Raw genomic sequence first — 27484 nt, 5'->3', positions numbered from 1 at the left:
TTTTTATGAAAAGAGGATGGCGACTTAATGGAACTGCATGATCACCTTGATATAAGTGCAATGGAAGTTTATTCATCTAATTTCTGACCCCAGAATCCAGCAGGCTACATTAAAAAGGGAAAAGCTGAATTAAAACCCACCTCCTGCCTCACTACAATAATATATTTTTTTTATTTTATTATTATCACCGAAAGCAACCCAGCACAACCTGCTTTCAGATGTAAAAGTATGTAAGCAATGTGGTGTTGTTTGTTTTAAATAAGAACTTTTAAAATAATGAACAAGAAAGTTTAGAAAGAGTGACATAAGCTGGAATCTTTTTGACACACATTTGTCAGAAAGAGTCTACAATAGAAAAATTGTATGGGGGAGCTTGGTGTGTGTGGGGGTGGGGGGGTCTCACTTAGGTTTTAAGATAAGAGATAAGAACGGGGGCATTTGAGTGTTACTACAGCTCAACTAGAGAAAACAGTAAAGAAAGCATATTAAGAAAATGTTAAATACCAATACAATAAAATAAAATAACTATATAACTTAGTAAGTGGTGCTTTGTCTTTGCTTTTCACGTTCATAAAACAATATGTGGTTGGAAGACAGTGAGCCGAAAAGATTTTAAAGTGTGTATGTAAATTATTGTAACCAGATTTACATCCAGCGGGACAACTTAAGGATGGGGCTGTAGTACATCTCCGCAGACACCAGGAGGCAGCAACGAGCGGAAATCCAACCGGAACTCATTTCCACGTGCTGCCCTGGCGGAAGACGGTTTGTTTAGAAGCTGTCTGTGTTACGTTCAACGTGTTGCTCATATTTGCCTTTTGTTTATTCAATAATTGTTACGAAAACAAATAAAATGTCATCCATGGAGAGTCAAGTCGACAGTTTCTGCGAAGAGGAAGAGCAGAAATCCACAAAAAGAAAGATTTCACTCTCCAGGTAACTGGCTTAACTGACAGTCGAGTCTTCGATACACGTTTTATTGTGCACCATTTTCAGATTAGTGTTAATGTTGGTCTGTTCCACCCCCAGTTTTCATATATGTATTGTTGGTATTCACTGTTCATGAATAGAGTTGGAGGTGGTTCGAGTTTCACCCTGTTTACGCTCGTTAGTTTTAGGCTACTTTAAAATTATACTGGTGTAAAACCAAATTATGTGACCAGTTAAAAGTTTTTAGCTGCCGACAAGACATTTCTCAATCTTGTCAGTCAGTATTTCAAAGCCATTCTCACCCACACACAAATGTTTATCTTAAAGCTATCAAAATCATGGCACCTTGTTTATAAAATCTTTTCTATATAATAAGTTACAAGTTTTATCTAAGAACTATCCAAAGGAATGTCTAGATTTAAATTTTATCGCTACGAACTTGGTGGTAGTTAGATCAGAACTAAGCTCTCCTTATATCTCTTTCAGTTACTAGAATCTCATTTCTACATACTCCCTCCTCCATAGTTTTATCTTTTTATTTCACACTGTTACCCAAAACAAGAAACAAGTAATAGATAAATAATTAATGTTGGCTCAACCTTTGTACTCTGTGACAAAGTAATCATTATGTGCCATGCTGAAAGTGTTGTTTCTCCTGCAGCTGTGGAGTTTGCAGATCAGATGAGGCAAAATACAGATGTCCTTCCTGCCATAAACATTCCTGCAGGTGAGTTGTTTTGTTTGGGTATGAGGTAGTTGCTAGCAATTAACAAAGGATGCAGTTCACAGTATGTTTTGGAAACGTTTCTGTTCATTTTTACATTGTGAAATATCTGATATGGGGATTATTGCCAGCACCAGTGAATCTTTATTTTCTTTTTTATAAGGCAAGCCAGCATCTAGCTGTTACTAGGATACGTCTGTTTTTTTTGGGGGGGGGGGTATTGTGTAAATGTAGACTTGCAACGCGAATAAAAAAACATTTAGTCTTTAGTTTTAGTCTCAGATTATTGTAAAAGCGTGTAATTTGTGATATATTTTATTATTACGATGAAATGTATCTCTGTTATCTTTGAATGAGGAAACTGCGCATACAGCAGATCAGAAAGCTGTCTAATTTGCAAAACCTGATGAAGTTGTACCTCGTGCTGGGCTGAGACACGGTGATAATGTTGACGTTGAACCCTTAAATCAGACATGCTGGTAACTTTATTCATTCCGTGGTTCATATAAATAATTTTATTCTAGTTTTTAGAAGACAAATATGAAATTGGCGTAACCACTGGTAGATGTTAATCAAGGGCAACGCACACATCGTTTTGCTGCGTGCGGGCAGGTGACGTTCCCAGTTACTCATAACTGTCCCTCTATGAGAGACATGGAGTTTGCATTTTGTTGCTCATCACAAACTAGGTGATTGATGAAATAATCTTGAAAGAAATCAAATATTTTCTTTTTTAGGACCATTGGTCTGCAGTGGTCTGCAGTACAACTAAACAATCTAGCTACAGTAGTATTACAGTACTTTACTGTGATGTTGAGTTGACCTTTTTTCTCTGATGTTTCTTCTTTCTCTGTTTTTGTTACTGTTGCAACCAATGCCTAACAAACACAGAAAACAAAATAAATTCAAGATTGGCAGATAAAATGCCTTCATTGGTATCTGTGGGCCACTGCCTAACACTGTCAGTCCAGGTACTGTATTTATTCTGCTGTCAGCGTCAGGAGGCGGCACCAGATACGAGGTTGCCATTACAAAAATGGCGGTGCAACACACAAAACAGCTGTTGGATTTGTCCATACTTATTGTTTGCAGTTGACGAATAAGTGTTTTTTCAAATGTTCCTAAAACAATCCTTCAATGTCAGTTATCTAAAAATTGTGTATAGACGGTAATGGATATGACAGAAATTATTAGGCTGTCATCGCCTACTGAACTAAAAGCATTTAATACCAAACCCAAAGTCGTAAGAGTAATGGTACATGCCAAATACTAATGGCTTTTGCAATTTTTTTTCATTTTAATACCTAGCACATTATAGTAAGTGAAAGAGCAATAAGCTATAAAAGTTGTCCCCTGCAAACCTTCCACTGTAAAATACAAGTGAGTTTTATACATTGTCGCCCTATTAAAATAATGGCCTCAGTAATTTTTTATAAAAACATAAAAAATTGATCTTTTAGATATTTGCTTCAGATTTTCTGTTTTCAGAAAAACATGAAAAAATGACCTAGGCCATTATTTTAAAAGGGTGACAATACTGATAGACTAAAATGTTGTATAACTACATGCATATTTAAATAAAATAGAAAAAACAAAACATGTATAATATTGAACTTGCTCACATGTGTAAGATAAGCTCTTTTAGTCAAGATACTTTTTCAGTTTTAAACAATAAAAGGCACAGTCACGTAGAATTATATAACTGTATTCTTTAGAAATCCTCCTGCACCTTTGTGTGCAGAAAAAAAACAAACTGTTGACTCATTGCCATGTTTTTGTTTTTACTGACTGAACTTTGCTTTGATTCATGGCCAGTAACAACATGCCACTGGAAACACTTTATGGGTCTTTTCCTGAAGCATTTACAGCACAACCCCCATAATATCATAATAAAAGTCATACCTGAAAATTTCATTGAATCTTATCAAAAATGCTGCAGAATGTCCTTCCTCTTCTTTCATTGTTGGGTGTTGTTTTGGGCATCATTCAGCATTCCTCTTGCATAGTTTGCAGGGATATGGTCTCTATCTGACATGGGCCAAATACCTGTCTCGCAGCAGAAGTCTGAACATAGGTCTGTTTATGGTGGAATTAAAAGTCAGGGGTTCCACCTTCCTCCAATCTTTCAGAATTTGAGTTACACAGGTTAAAAAAATATCTGAATCAGTATTTTAATTCAGGACATCTGCATTTGTTAGATGGGATGGGGTGGGAAAAGTATTGCAATGTTTTATTTAAATAATAGCAAATAGGTCACTTATGAAAATAGTCTGCATCAGCATTTAAAGCTTACTCACAAAGAAACTATTCCTTTATTTAAGCTAATGTAGGTTCAGTCATTTGAAATCATAATCATTCACTCGTGTATAAAAATAACTATTAACAGATAGTGGTACTTTATAGTGTTGCTGTCACTAAAACGTTGTGTTGAAGACTCACACACACAAAAAGGCTTGGATTTTATTGTTAGGCCATTTGCGCACTCCCAGTTTTGGTGATATGCTATAGTTGGTTGATAAATGACAGGAACTCCCTGATAATTAAAGTTGTTTAACCAGGTATATCATATAAATGTGTCCATCCTTCATTAAATTTTGATGTGTTGTTGGTTTATTTGCAAGGTTTTAAGGTTAAAAAAAAAGCATGCTTCATTGTGGCCTTGTAATCTCCATGTGCTAATTTGTCCATATTTTTCATGTTTTTTTTTTTTTTTTTGCTTTGTTTTTTTATTTTTGCTTTTTATTGTTTGGTAAAACTGGAAGTATCACAGAACTAAATTTTGTGAAGCATTGCCTAACATGTTGTGTTTGTGTTTTCCAGTTTGCTGTGTGTGAAGAAACACAAGGATGACTCCGGATGCAGCGGGGTTAGAAATAAAACAGCATTTGTGACTTTGTCGCATTTTGATGAAATGACACTTCTCAGTGGTGAGCATCAACTTTGCAACAGATAATCCAGCGATTGTGTTCGACTCAGGTTTCTTGAAAACCTTAATTCTGACCTAAAATCCTGAGTACTTTGAGAATGTTTTTAATGATTATGAACGTTTCCTTCTTTCCCAACTCCCCTCTCAGCCACTATAACAGACAAACATCACATTTGACTGCAGAAATGCGGCTAATGAGGCCCTGTTTCCTGGGCAGTTGTGGTCAAATTGTTCATTATTTAATTAGATTGGATCAGAAGATTTTGAGTCATCAAATAGCCTTTTTGAAAATGTCCAGATGTAGAAAGTCTTGATGGTGTTAAACATGCTCTTTTTTAAAAAGATTGAGGCTGCTGTACTTTTGGCCCCTTTTATATGATGCAGAAATATTCTTCTTTTTTTTTCTTCCTAGTATCTGTCCCTTGACACAATTCTCATCAAGCTGGCCTACAGATAGTTTTCTCAGTCTTATAGCATAGATTTTACACTGATTTCACAGTTCACTGTGAAATTAAAGGTCAGATCTTAAATCTGGTACAAGCAGCCAAAGTGAAGTTTTAGACGCATCCACTTTTCACAAATAGATTTAAAAACACACAAAACACTCAAAGTTGTTTTTGCATTTGTTGACAGATGTGTATGGATTGATAGTGGGACAAATACATTTTAGTCTGTTTCATAAGTGAAAAAAGTAAAAGTTACAAATGGTCTGAAAAGTTTCATTTGGCTCTGCAAACAGCGGCTTTAGTTTATACTAATGTGATTATTAAAGCAGCCAATACACACTTCATTCTGGATATTTTATTTATTAGTTGTGACAAGTTTAGATCAATTTTTTTCCTTGTGTTTTTCATTACTTGCCTGTGTTGTAGATTACAGGTTTCTGGAAGATACTGGAAGATTTGCTGATGGAGCCACTAGAGACAACCTTATCCGGGTTCCACGTTCCACTTTCAAGGTAAATAATTAAAGTCTAGCTGACCTTTATAAACATAATAATGACATAGAACATTTTCAACCCTGAACTGGATTAAGCAAGCATAGAAGATGGATGGACGGACGGACTTCTAAATGCTTTTGTTTTTTGTGCATTACTGCTCATGTAATTTGCAGCTATAGTTATGCAATACCTACTGCTATTGCTCCAAATCACCTACATTTATTTTTGTAAGAGTTCATGCCATCCGCTACCTGCACTGACTGTTACTACAGTACTACTCCAGTGACATTTGATAGTTTGGAGTAAGTCATGTACTTATATGGGTTTTGGAGCTGCTAACTGCTGCACTGGTCAAAAAAAAAAATCTATCAAAATAATGAGGCTCACTCACAGGGAGACATAAATGCTTGGCACATGATCTGTGTTAGGATTTTAGCCCCTAGCTTTTAATAAATCTCTCAACTGTCTCTCACCACCAACCTGAAGTTATGACATGGCCAGAAAAGCCGATGTTCTTTCAGATCAGCACACTAAGTAGACGTTCAAGCCATCTTTGGTTAGTTGTTAATGGAACTTGCACAACCAGATATATTGGTGCAGAACAGATGTATAATTTCTCTACGTATTTCTTCCTATTGAAAATACCCTTAGCCGCACTCCACTGGCTTTTTTTTACTGAAATGTTAGGCAGTCTTTGGTCCCGTTAAAATCTGCTCAGGGCCAGGAGTTTTCTGTCACATCCTCTTTCACTGAACACGGGCTCCGTTTGAAGTCTGCTGGGAGATATTTCTTTAACATCAGAGATCTGAGGGGTTATACTTGTGATGGGGACTTTTTTAGCAATACTACACTAGACCATAAATCTGCCAATTTCTTTGTATGTGAAAATATTATAGACACAATGTGATGTTGTGCATGGAGCTGGGTTAAAACAAAGGATCAATCAATGTGAATCTATTTAAATTTAATTAATCCAGTATTGATTTATAAAACTCAGACTATTTTATTTTTATAAATATATATACATTTCCTTTTCCGGTGACAACAGTGACCGTACTCTCACGTGACACACCAATGCTCGCTGAGATTTTAGCATATATACACAACTGAAAGGTTGCCTGTGTCACTTCAGTCCAAAATCAGCTTCTCTCTCCTAGATAATGCCAAATTTGGATTTCCACATATACCATTGGATTTTATTCACCTGTAAACTATTTAGCCGCTTATTACCTCTCACGTTAGCAGCTAATGCTAAGACCGTGGGCTCTGCATTTTTGAAAATAACAGGATGTGATCTCACCACACACGTACCCACCGCCCTGATCTCATTTTCTATACAACGCCAAGTCACAACCGACGTTATGGAAAGTCAAATTTCCTAAAGAACATGTACTTAATTCTTTTATTAACAAAAACGTAACTAAATAACTGAAGTTGTTTATTTGATTTACATGAGAACATGTCATAGCTGCTTCGTGTCTCTGAGTTTCGTCTTGATGCTACACACATAGACACGTGTGTGCACACACAGGTGATCACACTGACGTCAGCAAACAGTACATGTGTCGGAAAACATGTCAATAAGCTGAACATCAGAAGGAAATATGAGAGTTTTTTAAACTCTCTCTGCGAGGTGAAGATAGAAACACACTCGCCCCGTTCAGAGAGTGACATGCACATCGTGGGAACGTTCACGGCTGAACAAGCTATCGTCATGGTGGTAATTTTTTTAGTTCTATTGTGGCTTAAAATAGATTCAATATTCTTTACATTAACACGTCATCTGAGATCTGAACTTTAAGAATATTTAGAGCAACTCCACTGAAAAATGGTTTACATGGGGACTTTTAAAAATTTACTTTTTAAACTTTTTCTTTTGGTTTTCTATCACAGCGTTTCTGGCTGTGAACCTGAGGAAAACACTGACTGGTAAATGTGGACAACGAACTTTTGAATATCGTAATTCAGAAGGGCATGTAGAAGTCTCATATCAGATTATTACAATTATCTGATTACTCTCAGATATCTGGTTTTGATGGTCACGTAAATGAACCATCAAAATCTGTTTTATAAAAAAAAGTTATGAGAATGTTTTTAATATTACGGAAAAATGTTGTTACACAAATATCTGTAAATGAGTTGAAATTAGATCGAATTTAATCAAAATTTAATCAGATCAGGCTGATACTGAGGCCTAGTTGTGCATACTGCGAGAGACTTTGGTTATTTCAGCTGACAAATTTAGAAAATATTATAATCAGCCAAAATCGTGTATGATGCATAAGGCAGACTTTTTGGGATTCATTCATTCATGCATTCAATGTTTGAAATGTTACACCTTTATCCTCTATAAGGCATGGGCTACTTTACAAAATAAGGTCAAATTGTCCATAAGTAAACTGAAACAACAGTTTCTAAAGGCAGTCATACTTAGTCAGGCTCAGTAATATTTACATATCACTACACGTAGCCGGCCTAAGTAGCTGCAGTTTACACGTAGGTGCACACAGTTGTCTTAATTTGTTATTAAAATACATTGGTATTCTCACTCCATGCTTTTTCTAAAAATTATATAGTCAAATACCTACATGTTTTCAACGGATGCCGCCAAATACATGAACTCAAAATATAGTGAAAATACAATGAATCAACTAATGATTTTAAAAATGAAATTTTGTCTGAAAAGGGGTTTATAGATAATTTAATTTAAACTCTGATTAAGCACTGATAATTTGTTTTAGAATATTCTGTGGTATTTTCTTTTGCCCAGGCAAAGAGAATGGCTGTCCATGCAAGGAAGATGAACATCACCCTGAGATTCCTCCCAGTCACCTTCACTAAGAGCAAAGAAAACTCCACCTTCTTCCTTCCAAAGTAAGTATACAGTCATTCAAAAATGGACAATATTATCATTATTTGTCCTACCTTTAACTAGTTTGACAGTACTGTATAAGTATTGACCTGAATTTAGCTAATTTTAAGATTCAAGTTAATCACTGACATTTTTTTTCTGTATGATCTTTTGTCTTGCAAACTCATTGATGATTTTTAATATTCAAGACAACTATTCTTATTTTACCAAGAGAAACTAGTTAAGTAGTAATGTCATAAGTCTTAATCATGATGATTAACATAAAATTCTTTATGGATACTTCACATTTAACACTTTCTCATACAAAAGAAAAAATATTTAGGCAGAAACAAGTAAAAACATACAAAATTGCACCACTTTCAATTTAATTTCAATTCCAAACATCATGAAGATATTTATGACATGTCAGTCACTTTTGAAGACTACACATACTGGTTCACAGATAGAAACCAAGTTCTCTTTTATCTGCAACTTTGCCACAGGATGGCACTCTTGTTAAGCCCTAACATTTGTTTCTGGTACTTTTCTTGGGTCATCTCACAGTGGTGGTGTGTATGGTGATTAAATTTTGATCGGCACAGGTCTTTCAAATGTAAGTGAGGTGTCACCTCCATCCATATTACTATGGAAAAAATGTAAAATAAGCTCAGATTTTTAAACATGAGAGTTTGAACCATGTTAACTGTGTTTAATTAGCTGAACTAACAGAAGTGTAGTTTTGCTGCATTTCAGTTTAGTCTCTGTGTTGTAAGGCAAATATCAGCTACAGCACATGAAACTCTTTTTTTTTTTCTCTTTGTGTACCATTGTGTTTATGGGATAGAGAAAATCCTTAATGGTCTTGATTTTTTCTAAAGAGGTCCTGGAGGTAATAATTCTTAGTCAAAATGACAGGATTTTATTACTGGTCACAAGTGTGCAACTAAGTTAATTTTGGACCCAGTGTTTCTGTATGTTAGCAGATATCAGCCAACATATACTTGGACACACTTGAACTGTATTTCATGCTGCAGAAAAACTGAGTGGACAGGTTGCCATGCTAGACCACAGTTAAAGGAAAAACCTGTAAATTACTGCAGGACTAAATGAGCATTTAGTCTGTCTCACATTCTGTGATGACACATGGCACTAGCCAATAATTTATCGTAATGTTTTTAAGACATGTTATTTTATTTAAGTTGCAGCTATTTGAGATGTATTTGCTCATCAAAGCACTTAATTCTCGAGGTTTGCATAACGTAGATGGGTAGTTATTTTGTTTACAGACTATTTGTCAATAGCAAATTTATGACTAGTCTGGAGTTTGAGGAGTTTAACACTTGTTTTTAGAAAAGCTTCAGAAAATGATCATTACTGCATTAAAATTGAAATAATAATTCTTTCACATGGACCCACCACCTTCTTTTTTCCCACTCAGTATGCTCAATTCCACTGGTGGACTTGTAATTTTTGCCAGCTATCCTCTACTCCCTGAGCAACCTACTGTCACTCGTTTTTTACATCTAAGCCCTGCCACTGTAATCCCACCATGAAAGAATAGAGGAAAAGAAAAGGAAAATGGTTATTGAACTGCATATTACAGTTTTCATGAGACTGAAATGATCAAGTACAACAGTAGGTGCCACTCAGGATTGCCACCAAAGGAAAGCTCTGTCTGTCCCTTCATCTACTTTACCTTTCACCGCCCTCATTTCAATCCTCAAAATCTGCATTTCTGTCAAGTCTGTCTTTGGTGTTCTGCATGTGGTGATGCAATTGTGTTCATCTCAAGCTAAAAACAACCTTGTCAAATTCTAGTTGCAGACTCCAAATCCATACTTCTTGTTTACAGTGCAACAGTTGATTGAATGTGTTTGAAAGTTAATGAGATATGTCAGTTAAGTTTTAAAAATGTTCCTCCTGGGAAATTTGTGAAAGTACCATCATTAAACCAGAGAAACCCAAAAGAATCTTTACGCTTTTCTTTTTCTGTTAACTGAAGATGTATTAGGAGCCAAATCTGTATCCTTGCTTTAATTTGGTTAGTTTCGCTGTGTCCCTAAATTTTTTTATAATAATTACAAGAGTGTCCCATTCACAGACCAGCTAAAGGAAACCGGGGATGGAATAAAAGGTATACTATTAGTAGCAAGAGATCAAGAAAAAATTTGGTTCAGAATGTACCAAGTACATAATATAGAAAGCAGATGTGAGAGCAGTTAGACTGCAGCTGGTTAGTGACATATTCTTGCTATGTATTTGCACTGCCAGAGAAGGATCATTACTGGCAAACAGCTGACTGAAGGGCTTTCATGCCTGCCAGTGGTGTGTGTGAGTGTGCATGAGTTTGTCTTTTTGATCAAATGTTTGTAAGCAAAATAATGGCACTGAACCTACTTTCATTTGTCTTTGCGTTGCCAATGATCAACTTAAAAAGCAATGAACAAACAGCAGAGAGCAACAAAAATTTACAGGGTACTACTTAGTCCAGCCTTCGGAGGGTAGGTATATAATCGCTGGCATTTGGCAGAACATTGGGAGTAGTTGTGTTAGGGTGGAATTATGTTTTCTTCAGCCTTAGCTTGGCATGGCAGGAAATTTTCCTTAAAGACAGCTTGAGTGGACTGGACAACGCATTGCAGAAGCAGTTACTGTGTGTAATGACTGAACATATTTCTATAATAACTTGAAATAATTAGTTATATGAGCTGGTGTGGTTTTGTCCCTCATATATCATTTTTCCATATACTGGAAATCAGCCTCAATTAACCCAGCTTTCTGGGTTAGAGGAGGTATAATTTTTCTCCCATTTATTGACAAGTGTTGAAGAACACTAAACTTTAAAAAATGTGCCACTTTGTTGAAAGTGGTGGGGAAAATGACCGTCCTTAGTAGATAGTGAATAATGAAAGTAACTCCCATATAAATTATTTAGACTCAGCGAAATGAGAACATGGGTGTATTTTAAATACAATGACTCATGACTCACATTTGGGGAGATTCCCTGTGTCACTTTAATTTGTCAAACTTTAGCTAAGTTCAGAGGGAATCACTTCACTAATTGTAATTGGATAAATGTGTTGCTTTAACGCTTGCACACTGCTTCATTGTCACTGCAAACTCTCTTCCCTGCAGTGGTAAAAATCCAGTAGGGGCCAAGTGACAACCTTCTAAGGACAAACATTAACTTAATCCAAGAGTGCCAAAAACTCCTGCTAACTCAGTGGCCACTTTCAGCTTATACAGTTGGCCATAAATTATAACTACAAGCCTAATACTGAGTTAGTCCTTGTGCAGCCAAAAGGTCTCTGACCTCTAAAGTGCCTGGTCCTGGGTTGTTGGCAATAGATCTTTTTGAAATTTTGTGCAGGTTGGGGTCATTGTGGCTTGGGATTGCCTTCAGATTTCATGAGCTGAATGGGAACTCTTGGCATCTATAGTTTGGAGATTGGGTGAGCACCACAAACTCTGTTGTATGCCTTGAACCTTTAATTAGGCACACCACCTAATTAAAATACAAAATCTTAAACTATGTGTTGCACAGCCTGCTTGATTAATATAGCCTCTTTCAGAAAATATATTTAATTGGAAGTATTGTTTGAGTTTTTGTGTAAATTGGGGGGGATTGAGAAACTTAATGTATGTCTCTTTGTAGAGCCTAAGTAAAGGCAGAAGCACTATATGCTTTGACCTTTTATTATTTACCTTAAGAAACATTGTAGTTCGATCTTTATTTTCCACTTGCTACATTACAGTGTAGCAGATAAAGGGAGAACAGCGAGATGACTTCATTAAAGGAGTAAGAGTTAAACCTCAACCTGCACAAATGGTTAAAACTGTGATTGCTATCAGCTCAGATAATTATGCTCAGATAATTATGGTGACAAGCTTAGTTCTCCAAATATACATCAGCATCTCTTTGGATAAAATACAAAAGGCACACCACCTAATTAAAATACAAAATCTCAAACTATGTGTCGCACAGCCTGCTTGTTTATTATAGCCTCTTTTAGAAAATGGGTTCAAGATGAAAAAGAAACACAAATAAAATATAAAATTTCTTTTGGTGTTTAATAACAATGTGGATACAACAAACCTGTTGATGTCATTTTACATACATTTTGTTAAGTCACACTACAAACCGTTTTACCATCAAACAGCAAAGTACTTAACAACTGTAACATGATTTAGAGCGTAGTAGCTGTCACACTAAAACAAGCTGTTTCACTTTGCCCCCAATTAAACTGAAAATATGAAGGTACAGTTGAAATGTACAAGATGACACAGTCTAAGCTGAGACCGTGGAAAATGAGTGTAATTTTAGCACCTCAATTAGACTATTAATGCAATTTTGAAAATGGTGTAATGTAGCAATGATATTCATCACAACATTATTGAAACACGAGTGGGGCACGAGTGATTTCATGGGTTGAATGAATGCACAGATTGATTAAAACAGAGAGAACCATATTTTACCCCAGAATTCATGTCATGGCTCAATATTCATCACTTCATCCTCATGTGCATAACGACCTTTACTTTCCACAAACTAAGTTCAAGTGAAACAATCAACAGCAGCTTTAGTTTATGTTTTTAGACTCAAGCTAACAGTCTTCTGGCTGCTTTTGGACTGATTAACCACTGGTGATGCAGAGCAGAGCCTCTATCAGCTGCTATTCGAGGCAAAGCTTGCATTAGACTGAGCAGCAGCAGTTTCATCAGCGTTGCAAACACTGCCATCCCAATTTGCTAGTTGACTAGTGGGCTACATGCTTTTCAGCAAATTCCAAACTGTAAATTAACCAGCAGATACTTTTGGTAGTACACTCACGTCTTTATTCTTGTAAAGAAAACTTTACAACTTTATTTAAATTATCATTAAATCAGTGCAGATATTAAGAGTTTCCAGTCACTGGTTTTGATCACCCTGGTTATTTAAGTACAATTAGGAAATATAACTTCCCAGAGGTCCAATATGTGTGAGTCATAAAATCAGTAGCCATTCATCAGGTCCAAAACTAGGTTTTGGGCAATTAATGATATTTATTTAGGAAATTAAAATATCTCCCTCATTAGGCTTTTGTTTAACTGTTTTTCTCTTTGGACACATTGTGCAAAAGTAGTGCAAGTACTACAGTCTCACACATGTTTGAATCCTTCATTCAGGGCTTTTCAGGAAAAGCAGACCCATGACGCAAAACTGCAGTGTTGGTCCAGCAGCAAGTGATCAGGCCAGAAATTTAACAAGAAGACATCACATGCAGCTGCATGTAATAGTTCTCTCTTCCACTCCACCCTCTGAGGTCGTTGATCCAAATATTGCTTTGATTTCTGGGCTTAGTTTTTGTATCTAAATAAAAAAAAAAGGCCCTCATATTCTGTCATCTTTTACCAGCACCCACTTGCCACCTAAATCCTGTCATGTGCCTGAGACTAGAAGAAAACACAGGACACAGGGTTTCACGTGTAGCTTAATTTGTGTTGGATCTGCCTCATCTTTTAACCAGCCAGATGGATTGCAGCTCCTCGGTGCCAGAGTACCAGTCAAGCATTCTGCTCCCTAGTGATGACGGCACAAGAAACTCCACTTACTAACTTAATAAACAGAGTGTGCTCTTGTTAACGAATGAATCCATCTTCATCTGAGTCTGCTTTATTTTTCTGTCTCCTACACAGATGCAGACCATTGTTTTGACTCTAGCAGTTGCAGTGTTCAGTGTACTTAAAGCTAATCACTCTCAATCACATGTCCATGTTTAGTTTATTCACACACTAAAGGTATTGACATAGAAAAGTTTTCATCATAATCATAGTTGTATCATAATCATATCATCATAGTTGTCATTTCACCTCGTCGAAGGGTAAGAGCTGTACACATCTTTAGCACATGAGTAATAACTGATGAAGTTGTGAGAAGCATGAAATCCTCACAGCCACACAGATTCATCCTAAACTCCGGGATAAACTGTCTGTCACATTTTTTGATAAGCTTTATTCTTAAGGTGTCCTGAAAGCCAGAGCATTGGAACTTGTAGCACATGTGTGCACATGTCTTGGGCAGTGATTCTGATCTGATTTCTTGCTTTAAATACTTGTCATTCAACTCTTCCCTTTTTCCATGTTTCCAGTCTTTTACTACTGTCTGTCTATACAGGGCACAAATGCCAAATAATATCTTTCAAAAGAGCATTTTTCCCTGTGGGCATTGTTTGTCAAGTATGTTATGGTAGAGAGGATTAACTTTCTGAAATGGGATTAGCAAGTAGCTGGAATAGAGTGTAACAATATTTATTCAGGACTATTAAATAACCTTGTGTTATTAAGCTAGCTCCCTCAGCAGCTGAATTGGTGTAAATCTCTAATACCTGTTATCACATCTGCACTGTAGCCCTAAAAAACAGCCTATGTATGGCCATACACATGTCTACAATATTGATTCCTGACTTCTTGCTGAAACTTTCTACCCATCGTCCTGGTAGTTGTCACTTTTTGGATCATGTCCTTTCTCTCAGAAGTTCCACCCTGGCATTCCTCCAGAGTATTTCCACCTGAGGGAACACACCTCCTGTTGTGATGAGCAAGTGTCAACGGAGAATGTTGACCTGATTTTCTGTATGCTCTTTCACTTATATGCAAATCCAACACAGACATGCAGGCAGGCATTGACATTGGTAGGCCAGTCATAAAAACAAAGACTTATACACAAGGTTTTCTTCCCGGAAACACTTATTCATGTGTGTGGTATTAAAAAATGAAGTATTTTAACTTTTTTCTTTTTCTTTTTTCTCTAACTTTTCTGGCCATGGACCAATCCTATTTCGTTCAGAAAGACTTTATTCTTGTTGCCAAACAAGCTGTTTGATGAATAATCCCTCAAAAGGAAAAATGTTCTTTAATCCAGACCATGTAAGGTAGCAGATAAATAATTGCTAGGAATTATAGCTTTTTCAACATAATCCTTACATACTTCAAGGGCTTATTCTTTTTAAACAGCCTTGTTTTTTTTCTTTTTAAAGTGGATTTTATTCCTGTGCCAATGAAGGAACTACCCAGCACTATTAGCCTTTTGCTGTTTGTTGCTGTTCCCCTTTGGAGTTTAAATTGTGTTGACGGATTCCCGGACCGTTTTGGCAGTTTCCGGTATTTGAAGCAGTCATCCTCTATGGTTAAGGCTTCCGTTTGCTCTCTTCTCTCTCTCTCTCTATCTTTTTTTTTTTTTTTTTTTTGCCAATGAATGATGGCGCTTTTCCCAGGTATTCATTATTGCTTTGCCTGAAATGAATGCTAGCATCTTTGGACAAGCCTTTTTTTCCACTAAAAGACATAGTTTCCATTTGTTGTAATGACAGAATAATGGCTTCATCACACTTGATGCCTCATCTTCGTTTGTTTGCATGTACAAACATATATGTCTGCGCACACTGACGCACCAACGTCGAAACTCTTCCAACATTAATTTCTCTGACACAGGGTTAATAAGTGTCAACTACCTCCTACAGTTAAAAGGGAATTTCCCTTTCACCTTGTTCAACATGCCTGTTGCTGTTGCTACTTCCTAATGGTATTTTCCAGGGTGCTTGAAACCAGGGGTATCTGGCTGCTTTTGCACTGGCAAAAAATTTTTTTGCAATGGCCCTGTAGCAAACACTTTGTGAGCTGTTGCCAGTCTGTTCCTTTACATTTTCCTGACTTACTGTTAGTCTATTGCATAGTGATACTGTACACTAAGTTTTTCAGTGTGAAGCAATAAAAACCTTTTCCCTCTGAATAACTACATGTCAGCATACATGGTTGTTCGATAAATGCCTTGACAATCCAGGTTCAAAAAAGTGTTGGTCCAATCTTTAGAATCATTGGGTTTGAAGTCTACAAATTGTTTCACCAAATCTAGGTCAAGACAAGATGGGCCAGTCTTCAAAACTTGTGTGCAAGCTTTCTTTATAGACAAGTAAAAGTAGCTACTGAAAATCAGTATATTACAGATATCAAACGAAATGTCCAAGCATTGCTCAGAATATGTCTCGGTTAGTTCTGAAGCCATAATAACAAGGCCTCTTGTACATGCTTCTCAATTATGCTTTGCATCTTTTTTAGTTTGTTTGATCTTCATTTCATCAATCATGGCCTCAGTTCTTCTACTCTGGTAAAGAAGGGCTTGAAGAATCAGCTCCACCTTATATTCGGTTAGCTCTGTGGTCTTGGGTAATGAGCTCCCTCTAGTTATGTTCAGTACCAGGAGAGAAGACCTTATTGCTTCTTGTGCAAGTTGTCATGAGCCTATTTCTTAAGGAGCAGCAATATATACTCTTAAGCTACTTTCACATATGTATTTGAGTCTTTAAATGTTCTAGAGATGTTTTTAAATATAGGTATGTGAGAACATGTGTATATCTTTGGGCTTTTGTGCACACTGGTGAATGTGTCCTTTCTGTGGACCTGTGTGCTGTTTGTTTCTCTTTATTGTGGATACCAGCAGATATGTCTGGTACTCGTATCAACACAATTAGGAGCCTTGTCTGCTATTCTCAACATGTTTAACAAAAAAATAAAATAAAAAAAAGCCGTTGTCCATTTCTGACAACTGAAGTGGATCTGAGAGAGTGAGGGGAAATAAATAAAAGAAACAGCTGTTAGGGAACAACTGTTTGCTTTTAGAAAACGCCTAACAACGCAGATTAAAAAAAAACAAAAAACTAACCACATGTAATTGTCACTGCCCATAGAATTGCTCTAGAAGGAGTAATTATTATGTAACATCAACCAGCTGGTGTTTTTTCTCCCCATTTACATTTAAGCATACACATACAGTCACAGAGATGGGCAAGACCTTGAAACAGCCAACTGTATTATTTATTTTTTTCTTGAACAGTTTTATTAAGTTTCATCTAAGGCTCCGTTCACACTTCAGCTCAGTTCTGACTTTTTTGCCTATATGTGATCAGATTTTTTTAATGAAAGTCTGAACAGTGCAAATCTAATGTTTGTTTGTTTGTTTGTTTTTAAATCCGACCCAGGCTGCTTTCATATGTGGATAGATCTGATATGTATTCGATCTGTGAAGAAGCAACCTCAGTCTGAACGGTCGTGTTGCATTTCATCCAACTTTGATGTTAGAAATCACATCACAATTTTGTTTCACAATATTTACTGTGTTGTTGTCTTTTACTTTAATTGTAAATGAAAATTAAAACGACACCATTATTGTAAATATATGAACAAATTAAGCAAAGTAATGCAATAAAGGGAAGGACAGGGGTTGTATTTACAATTACAATGTTAATGTGTGGGCTGGCCCCCTTTCACATCCTACACCATCAGGTCAGGTCCAGATTTCTCTGGAAGATATCCACGGGGTCGGGTTTGGTAATCCCCCAGACGGGTTCGGGCGGGTGCACGTTGGTAAAATTGGACCCATGCAGGACTCTGTACAGATGAACTCGGCTGCATTGTCTGTACATTCTTCTATACAGAAGTAGGAGCCACAAAAGGCCATTGTTAACATTTGTGCTCTCCTTTTTCTCAGTCTCCTTTTTTCATTCATCAAGTGGGCTTAATTTTATCGACTCCGAGTGGGCAAGTACTTCCAAAATAATAAACAGATGTTAATCATCCAGTTGCATCTATAAATACTACGCATTACCTGACGTGTTATCCTCTGCACGTGTGTCACTTCAGGGCCACATACCGTTCACACTTCAGTGGGATGACGGTTGCATTTAATAACATAAACGACCATGCAAAACAATCATATTTCATTAAAAAATCAGATTTGATCATTAAGACCTGCAGTGTAAAGGTAGCCAGTGCCATGAGAGTACAAATTTTCTCACCTATTTGTACAGCTAAACAACCATCAAAATCTAATGTTTTTGATAAAAACTAAAGTTACAAATGAGTTTTTCTGCATCTCCTGTAGAGAGAAATGCTTCCTGTGGCACCTGAAGCTCATATTTCCTCAGAGTGGCTCAGAGTTCAGTCAGAGGAGGTGAGTAACCCAACAGTAGCACATTTCTTAAATAGTATGTCCATGAAGGTTTCTGCTCAGCCTTAGTCATTCTTTGATGACAGATATTGCATCAATGCTTCATATGATCTAAACATGATTTAACTTAATTTTATCTTCTCTGACATCTTTTCCTGTTGTTATAGGGTGGCTGACACACAGACCCTGATGCAGATCTTGAGTCCATATATCCATCCTACAGATTCAGACCCTGTGATTCGTCAAAAGTAAGCTGTCAGCTTTATTCTCATGTGCTTTGATTCTGTTTGTTTCAAGGAATCTATGCATCCATTAGACATAAATGCATCTACATGTTTTATGCTCATTGAATTTTATGCAAATCCATTTATAGGATCAACACACGTAATTTATGCCCCCCTCACGAAATGCTCTGTTCAAAATGTAGAATTAAGACATTCTTTCCTGTATGATTTCAACAATGATTCTGCTAAACCTTGTTTTCCACTTAGACAGCATCCCCTTGACATGGATTTGGTCAGCTGAATCTCATTGCAGTGTGGAGCAGCAGTGACAAAAAGACGCACTATCTTTAGAGAGTGATTGTAAATACTGTGCACTACATAGCCCACCTTCTCTAGTGAAGACTGGACTCATCTGGAGTCTTCATTGAACAAGTTCTGGAAAAAAAACGTGTCCTTGCTTGTTTCTTTGATGAATTTCTTTGCATTCAGCCATTGAGTTGATATTTGCTGGTGTGTGACATGGAGCCGTAAAGCCGTAAAAATGCTGCAGTAAAGTGATGCAGCGTCCCAGGAAAACAAAAATGCTCTTCAGCGCATTTTATCAGCCTTAAAATGCTGCTGAGTAGCAACAACTCCAGGAATGTACATAATAAATTTCAGTGTACCATCAACACGAATCAGAAAAACGTATTTTTAAGGCCAGAAATTTGCTTAATGCTACTTTAACAGCTGTGTGGGCAGAAAAGACAGAAATCTACAGAAGTTGACTGTAATGTGTATGTTTTAGCATGAATGATGATACGGTCTGCATTACAGCTGTAACTGCTGTAAGTGTCACCATTTAGGTGAGTCTGGGGTCAACTCTGGCCAAAAAAAGATAGTTTTAGATCAGCCTTGTTGTCACACCTTCATGTCTTTTAAAACAATAAAAAACACTGTGGTAGGAACAACCCCCCCTTCCTACTGCACTCACTCAATGAGCTCTTTGTGTTCTGACCATCAGTGACCAGCTGAAAAAGTGTTGTTTTTGTCTTTTAGGTGATGTTAGTATTTTGCATTAATGTGAATTTTTGTTTCAGGTTGAAGATGTATGTGAATTCTCCATTTGATCATGTGAAAGTCTTCATAAAAGCCGAGGGGAGAAAGGCCAACTCTGTGAGGTGAGAGTTACACCCATCCATTGTTTAACTTATTATCTATGTTGCATATGATGTGACAGTTTCTAGGTGATATAGAGACTTTGTGACCCTAGTTATTCACTTTATGTACCAATAACTAACATTCCCAGCATGCAGTCTGGAAGTACAGTTTAAAAATGAGAAATTAAGCAATTGCTTTTTCTAGCGAAAGATTTGGTTTGTAGCATAAATAAAACTATGTTTAATTTAGTTTGATCTGTGACTGAAACTTTCATAATTTTCTTGATTTATCAGTTGATTAAATATGTAAACACAGAAAATAGATCAGTGCCAATGTCCTTATATAGTTTCTTTTGTCTAATAGTTCAGAAGGCAATTTTTTAATCTCCAGAAGTGTGTCAGAGTCTTGTCAGTGCTCAGGCATCTTGTTCGTGTGACCTTGCTGACCGTTTGACTAATCTTACTAATGATGAGGGATTTATTCAGAGTGTGTGTGTGTGTGTGTGTGTGTGTGTGTGAAATCGATATAATTTGTTTATTGATATGACATCACTGCCTTGTAAATTCCTGCAAACCTACGCAGATCTTTGGCAAGAGACGCATTAATGGTCATTTTTCTTTCCTTTCTTTTTACTTTGCTTCTATCTTTGTATTCTTATAGTCCTCTTTTCCCTTCTCTAATTCATCTTTCCATAGTTTCTGTCCTGTGTGCTCCCTCTTACCGCCTTGTTTTTTTTTTTTGAGGAAAGCGGGAACGGTAATGATGGCACCCACTTGCTGCACCTACTTTTATAGTCTTTGGCTGTCTTCCATTTCCACTTTGTCATGAAGTAAATGATGATCTGGGTGCTCATAATCATTACCCCCTGGCCAGGATGAGACATCACTAAGCCTATAACATCTTTCATTCTTGTAAAGCACACACACACACACACATACGTATCTTTTTTTGACAGCAGTGTGAGAACAATTACTGAAAGATGACTGTAAAAATCTGCCAAGATTTAGCATGATCATTCTAGATGCCACCTTCTACCTGCTTGGATATCTTATAATAATCTTTACCTCTCATGACTCACCTTTTATTATTTATATAAATATATATATGTGTGTGTGTGTGTCTGTGTGTATGTGTATATAATATATAAAATTGTTAGGGCTAAACACGTTGCATTAATTAACACTGTTAATATTTTTTAATGTGCGATAACAGTTTTTTTTTTCCCCCCCTCCAAAGTTCTTGCTTACTGGCTCTGAACACAAAGAAGCCACATGCAGAGGCTTGCAGTTTAGTGTGTCTTCGTCCAGCTGCAGTGATGCGTCTGATGTAATCACGAGAGAATGGGTTTCTTAAAATGAAGAAATGTTGTCTGTCAAAGAATGAAGAGAACCAACATTTGTTTTTGTCCAGCTACCTGTGGAAGTGCTGCTTCTTGAGAAGAAGTAAACATTCTTTCACGTCCGTTTCCAAAAGTCTCCAATAACATCAGAAGCTAGTTGCTTCTTTGAAATAGTCACTAGATGGGTCTGCTTGCTAAATAGCACCAAAATAGCAAAGTTGGCAACACTGGTTTAGCAAAGCTCCAAGTGTCTCAATTTAATCGGTGTACCAGAAACCTTTCACTGACAAATGTTTATATGTGTATAGACTTTGTTATCTACATAAACAAGGTATAATTGTGCTGCTTTATTATGGTACATAACTCTTTCGCTGGAGGGAACATATAATTAATTAATAGGTGGGTGTTCTTTCACTATAGAAGGACATGAAAACTAAATGTGCATGCATTTAATTATAATTTAGTGTAAGAAATTACAGCTAAGGGAAGAAGAAGATGTTTAAATGTGATTTAATTTTTCTAATTAGATACAGTTGAGTTGAGATAGTACTGTTGAGCCAACTCACATTTCAATACCATCATTATCGACACTTACATTTTTATAGAATGCATGTCATTTCACCCCATACATAAATCATCATAGTGTCTCCCCCAAGAATGGCAAACATGCAGCAGTCAGCAGTTCCCATCATAGATTCAGATGGAAATGCACCTCAGTGTTAAAATGTGCAGAGCTGTTGTGCTCGTTAGGTACATCAACAGATGGAAGAAGAATTCAGACAAGTTTTAACTCTACCAGGAAAGCAATATAAAGTCTTGCGTAACTTGTATGATTAGTAACACCCAGTTTGCTTAAAAAACACAATATGAAACCATACTGTCTATAGAGAGGTACAATTTCTTTTAAAGCCACATAGTTTTTATTCATGCAAGTTTTACTGAGTTGGACATGGCATATTTACCACAGCAGTGTATTGCACCATTAATGTGACTTTACATTGAGATGAATATATTAGAAAACTTTGGCCACATTTAAATGTTCAGAGTTCTTGCAAAATTGTTGAGCTGATATTGGTGCTTTTCTGTTGATATCTTGATGTGGATATCCTTTTGGATTTTATGTAATGAACCTAAACAAAATGGTTAAAAATATTGTTACAACAAACTTTAAAAAATAAACAAATTAAATAAATAAATAAAACACAGAAGAATAAAGGTTTCTATTGATATTCATATCTTCTGACCCAGTGCTGGCAATTGCTACTAGAAGTCAAAGTCCTTAAATTAAGTTTACATCTGTGCAATTTAAGATTTTACTTACATCTATTAACTTAACTGGTTGGCAGCTTCCCAGTGTGCATTGGCTACAGTTTGTTGACACAGATGACCGAAGTTCAAACCCCAGCATCTTGGTTCATCGTCTTAGTATTTGGATACCTGTTGTCAAAGAGCCCAGTTTGCAAAAGCAGCTAGCAGCACAATAAAGACTGAAGAGTTTGCTAAATAGGTAAGGGACATAAAATTCTAGAATGGTACAGAATAGACTTTAGTTACTAAATTATTTTTAGAAGTTTTAATATACCCCAGTGGAATATTTACACATCAAGGCAAAAGGGGCATTTTTTCAGAACTAAGAAGGAAGCCAAAGGTACTCACTCTCCCCAAAATCAGGTTGTAATGGGGAGAAAAAGGCCAAAGTGTGTGAATCTTTTCACGTAGCACTGTACACCCTGTATTTAGCCTGTCATTTCTACCTGGTGTTTTTGCTCTTGTGCGGCCCCCCTGTTAAGGTGGGTCGGGACTTGTTGCAGTAAATGGTCACGGCGAAGAAAAACGTTTACCGGCACTGATATTTCCTGCTGTTTCCCCCCTAAGAATTATTTGGAAATTAGTCAAAGTCAACAGTTATCTTTGGCTGTAGAATATCTTTTCTAGAGAAAGCTCTTAAGAGTTTCTTCACAAGCATGTCATTGCTGTGGCACTGAAAGTTAAGAGAGAATTTTTCTCTTGTCAGGTCTTAGTGTAAATCACACACTTTTCTACTTTGACACTCAGTAAACCTCGCTTGTACCTGAGATTGTAAGCAGTTGCAGTACAGCTGGTTAAGTTTGTAAATTAAATATTGTCAATAAGGGCAAAATTAGGATGCTTGTCCAGGGAAATTGCTTTTCATTAACTCAGTACAGTTACATAACAGGGCTATGGCCACTGATTACAATTCTAAGAAGCAGGGGCCTCCAGATTGGGGTCTCATTCCATTTTAAGAATCTGAAATGGGGTCAAAGCAATTCAACCTCCAACAAGCCTCTTCTGTCTTAAAAGAAACCCTTTAATTTTGACCTGTATTATTAAGTCATGGACGGCAGAGGTAACGGCTTCGTAGAGGTCATTTGCCGCAATGGGTATGACTGCATGTTGTTGTTGAATCTACTGGAATATCAGTCCTCTCTCATAAAGAAGTACTTGTGCTGAACTAAACATAGCTTGGTAAGCAACATCGTCTTACTGGAAAAGAGGCAGACTCTGCATCAAGGGAACCATTCACACATTTCTGGATGTTTGTTTGTGTTATTTTTCATGTTTGTTTTTTTATTCCACTTCTATGATCCAGAGGATGCTCTGTCCTCTTTCCCTTACCTCTGCCTTTCCTCTCAGCTGGCCAAAATCATCACATCTGAACATCCTGATGTGTCAGACGTAGAATTGCTGTTTTTGCATTTCTAGCCAAAAAAAAAAGGAAACATCTGATGGGTGTGTATGCGTGTGCATTCAGTATCTATTTTATTTTAGTTATTTTTTTCATTTCAACAATGCTGTGGTCCTGTGAGACAGTGATGTTTCTGTCCTGCACATGCTGAGCTTTCTTTTACATATTTATGGGAGAAACGGGTCTCTGCTCAGCACACACAGTTGTTAAATCATAACCCAGACTGGCTTGAAGTTTTACTTTCCAATTGTTTTGTTTTTTTTTTCTTGTGGTTTTTTAACTAAGCTTAAGTCATGTAGCCTGTTCCTAAGTTAGCTCAAAGAATAGCTACACCCTAAAGTTATAAAATAAACTTAAGAAAACTGCAGCAGAACATTTAAAGGAGCAATGATTGCCAGCAAGGAGGGGAAGCAATCTTACTATGATTGTATGAAACATGGACTCGAATATGGTCAGTAATACAGAAGTAGGCAGTCAGAGATGATCATCCAGGAGAACCTATTACAAGGCTCTGCTGGAAGAAATTGTGGGGGAAGCTTTCATAGTCTTTGGAAGTCATAAAAGTCCTTTAGGTTTTGTCACTGAAGAATAAATAAGGCAAAGAATAATTTAGATTAAACTTTAAAACATAATGTACAAACTACCAAATGGCCAGTTGATTGCCAGAAGGAGAGAGAGATAGAGATGAATGGAGAGGTAGAGAGATAAATAGAGAGAGATGTAATTAATATGTTTTATTTTTTATTATAAAGTAGAAATATTTCCACTATGTTGCCAGTTTGCACCCATTTGAAGAAAGGAAATATCACTTATTTATCCAGGTGTGTTGTAATGCTCACTGTAATTCACCCTTTTGTCTTTTTCTATCCTGAAATAGGTACCATGAGTTGGACATTGAGAAGAGCCTAAGGGACAACCTGAGCTACAAAACATTAATTGAATATCCTGTGCTGCATGTTGTACTCAGAGATCATTGGAAGGAATATCCACTCAAAGGACCAGGTAACAAAATTCTAAGTTATTTGCACTGCAACCTTTATTTCATAGCAAACAAAATAAATAAATTAGTTTGTCTTTGGCTGCATTTGGATGTGCAGTTCCTTTTGTTTGTACTTTAAGTAACTACATAAAAGGTTGGATTTACAGTATGAAAGTTAAAACTGCCCCAAAACAGCAGCTCCCTATAATCACGCTATTCCAACAGAATTGTTTTATGTCCTGTTTTTGCCAGTTGAGGTTTTAAGACTCTGTTCCCTGATTTTTTACTATGGTAACGCCACCACTACGGAAATTAGTGTGTTCTGCTTAGCATCACACACACCAACTCAACCTCAACAGCAACCATTGCCAAAAAGAGGATCAAACATGGCTTGTTGTTCAAGAATGACCTCATGAGTTGCAATAACAGAAGATGAGAAAACAGGATATCAGTTCGTATTTTCCCTTGCCTGCTTGTCAGTTTATTCTCATGCTGGGTGTTCTGGTTCGAGAGGTGTCAGTCATCTGAAAACAGTCTCGCATATCATGAAGCAGCACACTGATCAATTTGTTCCTTCTCACACACTGTGGTCAAACTGTGTATCAAAGTATGGTCAAATAAGACCACACAGACCCATCATTAAACTGTCAGAACAGACTGGCTGAATGACGAACGAGGTCATTTTTAGTCTGACTTGTGTGTGTTTTCAGTGATAAGGCCTTGGTGCCATGTTGTTTTCCTATAATGTTAGCCATAGCAACATTGTGATAATTACACATGCTGTGGTCTGGTAAGCTGGGCAGGAAATGATAACTAGCAATCAGACATTGTGGCAGTGGCATATCTATTGAGGATAAAATGATGTTGAGACTGCTGGAGAATGCATGTAGTCAGTATTATGCTACAAGCTATTCGGCCAGCAAAGGTCAGCTCTCTGTGAGGAAGGTGTACCTCTTGTTTTGATTATTCTAATGTCTGGCTTCCCAAGTTTGTAATCCAAAGGTTTCCAACCTGGTGTTGATGATCTAGAAAAAAGGTGCTAGTCATACCATTCAAGGAATAGCTGTAAAATGGCTGCAGACTTTTCTGACTGTTAGCATGCTAGGTTTAGCCAAAGAAAAATATGCCTGATGTTCGTTTCTTCCCCACTATTTCTATATTGCATGACTCTACCTGTTCTCAATAACCATTTTTATGTTGGTTATGAAACCCACAAATATGTACGAACATTTAAGTGTTTTATTGTTGTGGCAGTAGACACATTAAATTATGTTCTGAAAAATACTGGGATTATATCATTTCAGCTGAACCAGTATTAGCCTGCTTAAGTTCTGCAACCAAGAATGCTGGCACAGTCCAAGACAGGGAGGCCGTGGCCTGGGTTTCACCGTCAGTACAAGAGTCTTGCACACCAGTAGCAACCAACATTCAAAGAAGACCCCAGGAAAGTACTCCTGAAACTGAATCACCACTGGAGAAAAGGCCAAAAAGAAGAGTCCAGATGGAAGAACAGGAGGAAGGAGAGATTATGGACACCAGTGATGAAGAGGAGGGAACTAATGAAAATACCCTGTGTGATGAGAGCCAGAACATTTCCAGAAGTGCTGCTAATGACATGGAGAATGTCGATTATGCTGCAAGTGATGTGAAGTACAGCAGCAATGAACAGTGTGCAATAAAGGACATTACTGCTCCTACTGATCACACTTTAGCTTTTAGAGAGCATGCTGAGGTCACAATCACAAAGGAAGACATGGTGAAAGAGCCAGAAGTGGTTCATACCCATCACACTCAAGATAGAAATGAGCCAGCTGGTGCTGTTGACAGCTGGCAAATGGAATGATGTTACACAGATGTTGAAATGAGTGATGAAACTGTCATGAAATCAGTTTTGTCATTACAGATGTGACCATTACAAATGTCATGACTGCGAAAAATCCACAGTAGAAAATATTATATAATATGATGAATCTTTTGTTTATTTTGTCTTTATTTGTTTGGAATTGTATTTTCTCAAATAAAATATCAGTGTTTGGAGATGTTCTTGTCTTTGCTGCATATGTTGACATTTGTATCGGGTCTAACAAAAGAATATAAGTTTCTGGCATTGCATCTTCATTCTTAGTTAACTTTGACACAACCAGTGACAGTCCAATCCTCATCATGTCACAATCTGCAATTCACACAATTTGCTGCAAAGAAAAATATATTGTAAAGTCTACCTGTTAACTTCTGGACCATTTTTTAAATGCGTGTTTATGAAAGATTATTGAAAGCTTATTTTTTTAAGATCTTATGTGAAGTCCAAAAGTGTGTATCTTCAAGTAAAATGACACTGGAGTGCCATGAGGAAAAGAACATTTACTTAAGATGATTCTGTGATTATTATAACATCTGCTTTTGAAAATGATGTGATCAAAAGCAGAACTAATAAATCTTGCTAATAAATGATTTTGATGTGATGTTTATATATATATATATATATATATATATATGTGTGTGTGTATATATATGTATATATATATATATATATATATATATATATATATATATTAATTGTGAACAACCAAATAGTGAAGAGATGTGTTTAAAGATGTGCCTTTTCGTTTAACACTTGTGAGATAACGTCCCTCTGCTGACTTTTTTTGTCGTCAGTTTTAAAGGAAACCATCCTAAAACTGATCCTCAATCAGCTTTGAAGTTCAAGTGATCTCAGAGTAAGGGTTTGGTAGCACCATTAGG

General features: G+C 36.7%; 1 protein-coding gene across 2 annotated transcripts; it reads left to right on the top strand.

Annotated features, from left to right (window-relative positions):
- The first annotated feature begins 712 nt into the window (after positions 1-712).
- Positions 713-26779, top strand: znhit6 (zinc finger HIT-type containing 6). Of its 2 annotated transcripts, XM_042006991.1 has the most exons (10): positions 713-936; positions 1592-1657; positions 4475-4581; positions 5453-5538; positions 8291-8394; positions 18288-18356; positions 18521-18601; positions 19657-19737; positions 24641-24765; positions 26047-26779. In XM_042006991.1, exons 1-10 carry the CDS (start codon positions 854-856, stop codon positions 26583-26585), a joined length of 1341 nt encoding a protein of 446 aa, XP_041862925.1. In that variant the 5' UTR covers positions 713-853; the 3' UTR covers positions 26586-26779. The 2 variants fall into 2 exon arrangements, with proteins under 2 accessions (XP_041862925.1, XP_041862926.1); XM_042006992.1 differs by lacking the exon at positions 18288-18356.
- Positions 26780-27484: the final 705 nt, after the last annotated feature.

Source organism: Melanotaenia boesemani, chromosome 14, assembly GCF_017639745.1.
Source record: "Melanotaenia boesemani isolate fMelBoe1 chromosome 14, fMelBoe1.pri, whole genome shotgun sequence".
NCBI classification, from domain to species: domain Eukaryota; kingdom Metazoa; phylum Chordata; class Actinopteri; order Atheriniformes; family Melanotaeniidae; genus Melanotaenia; species Melanotaenia boesemani.
The sequence above is the reverse complement of the archived record's forward strand: the minus strand, read 5'-3'. Positions and strand labels throughout refer to the sequence as shown.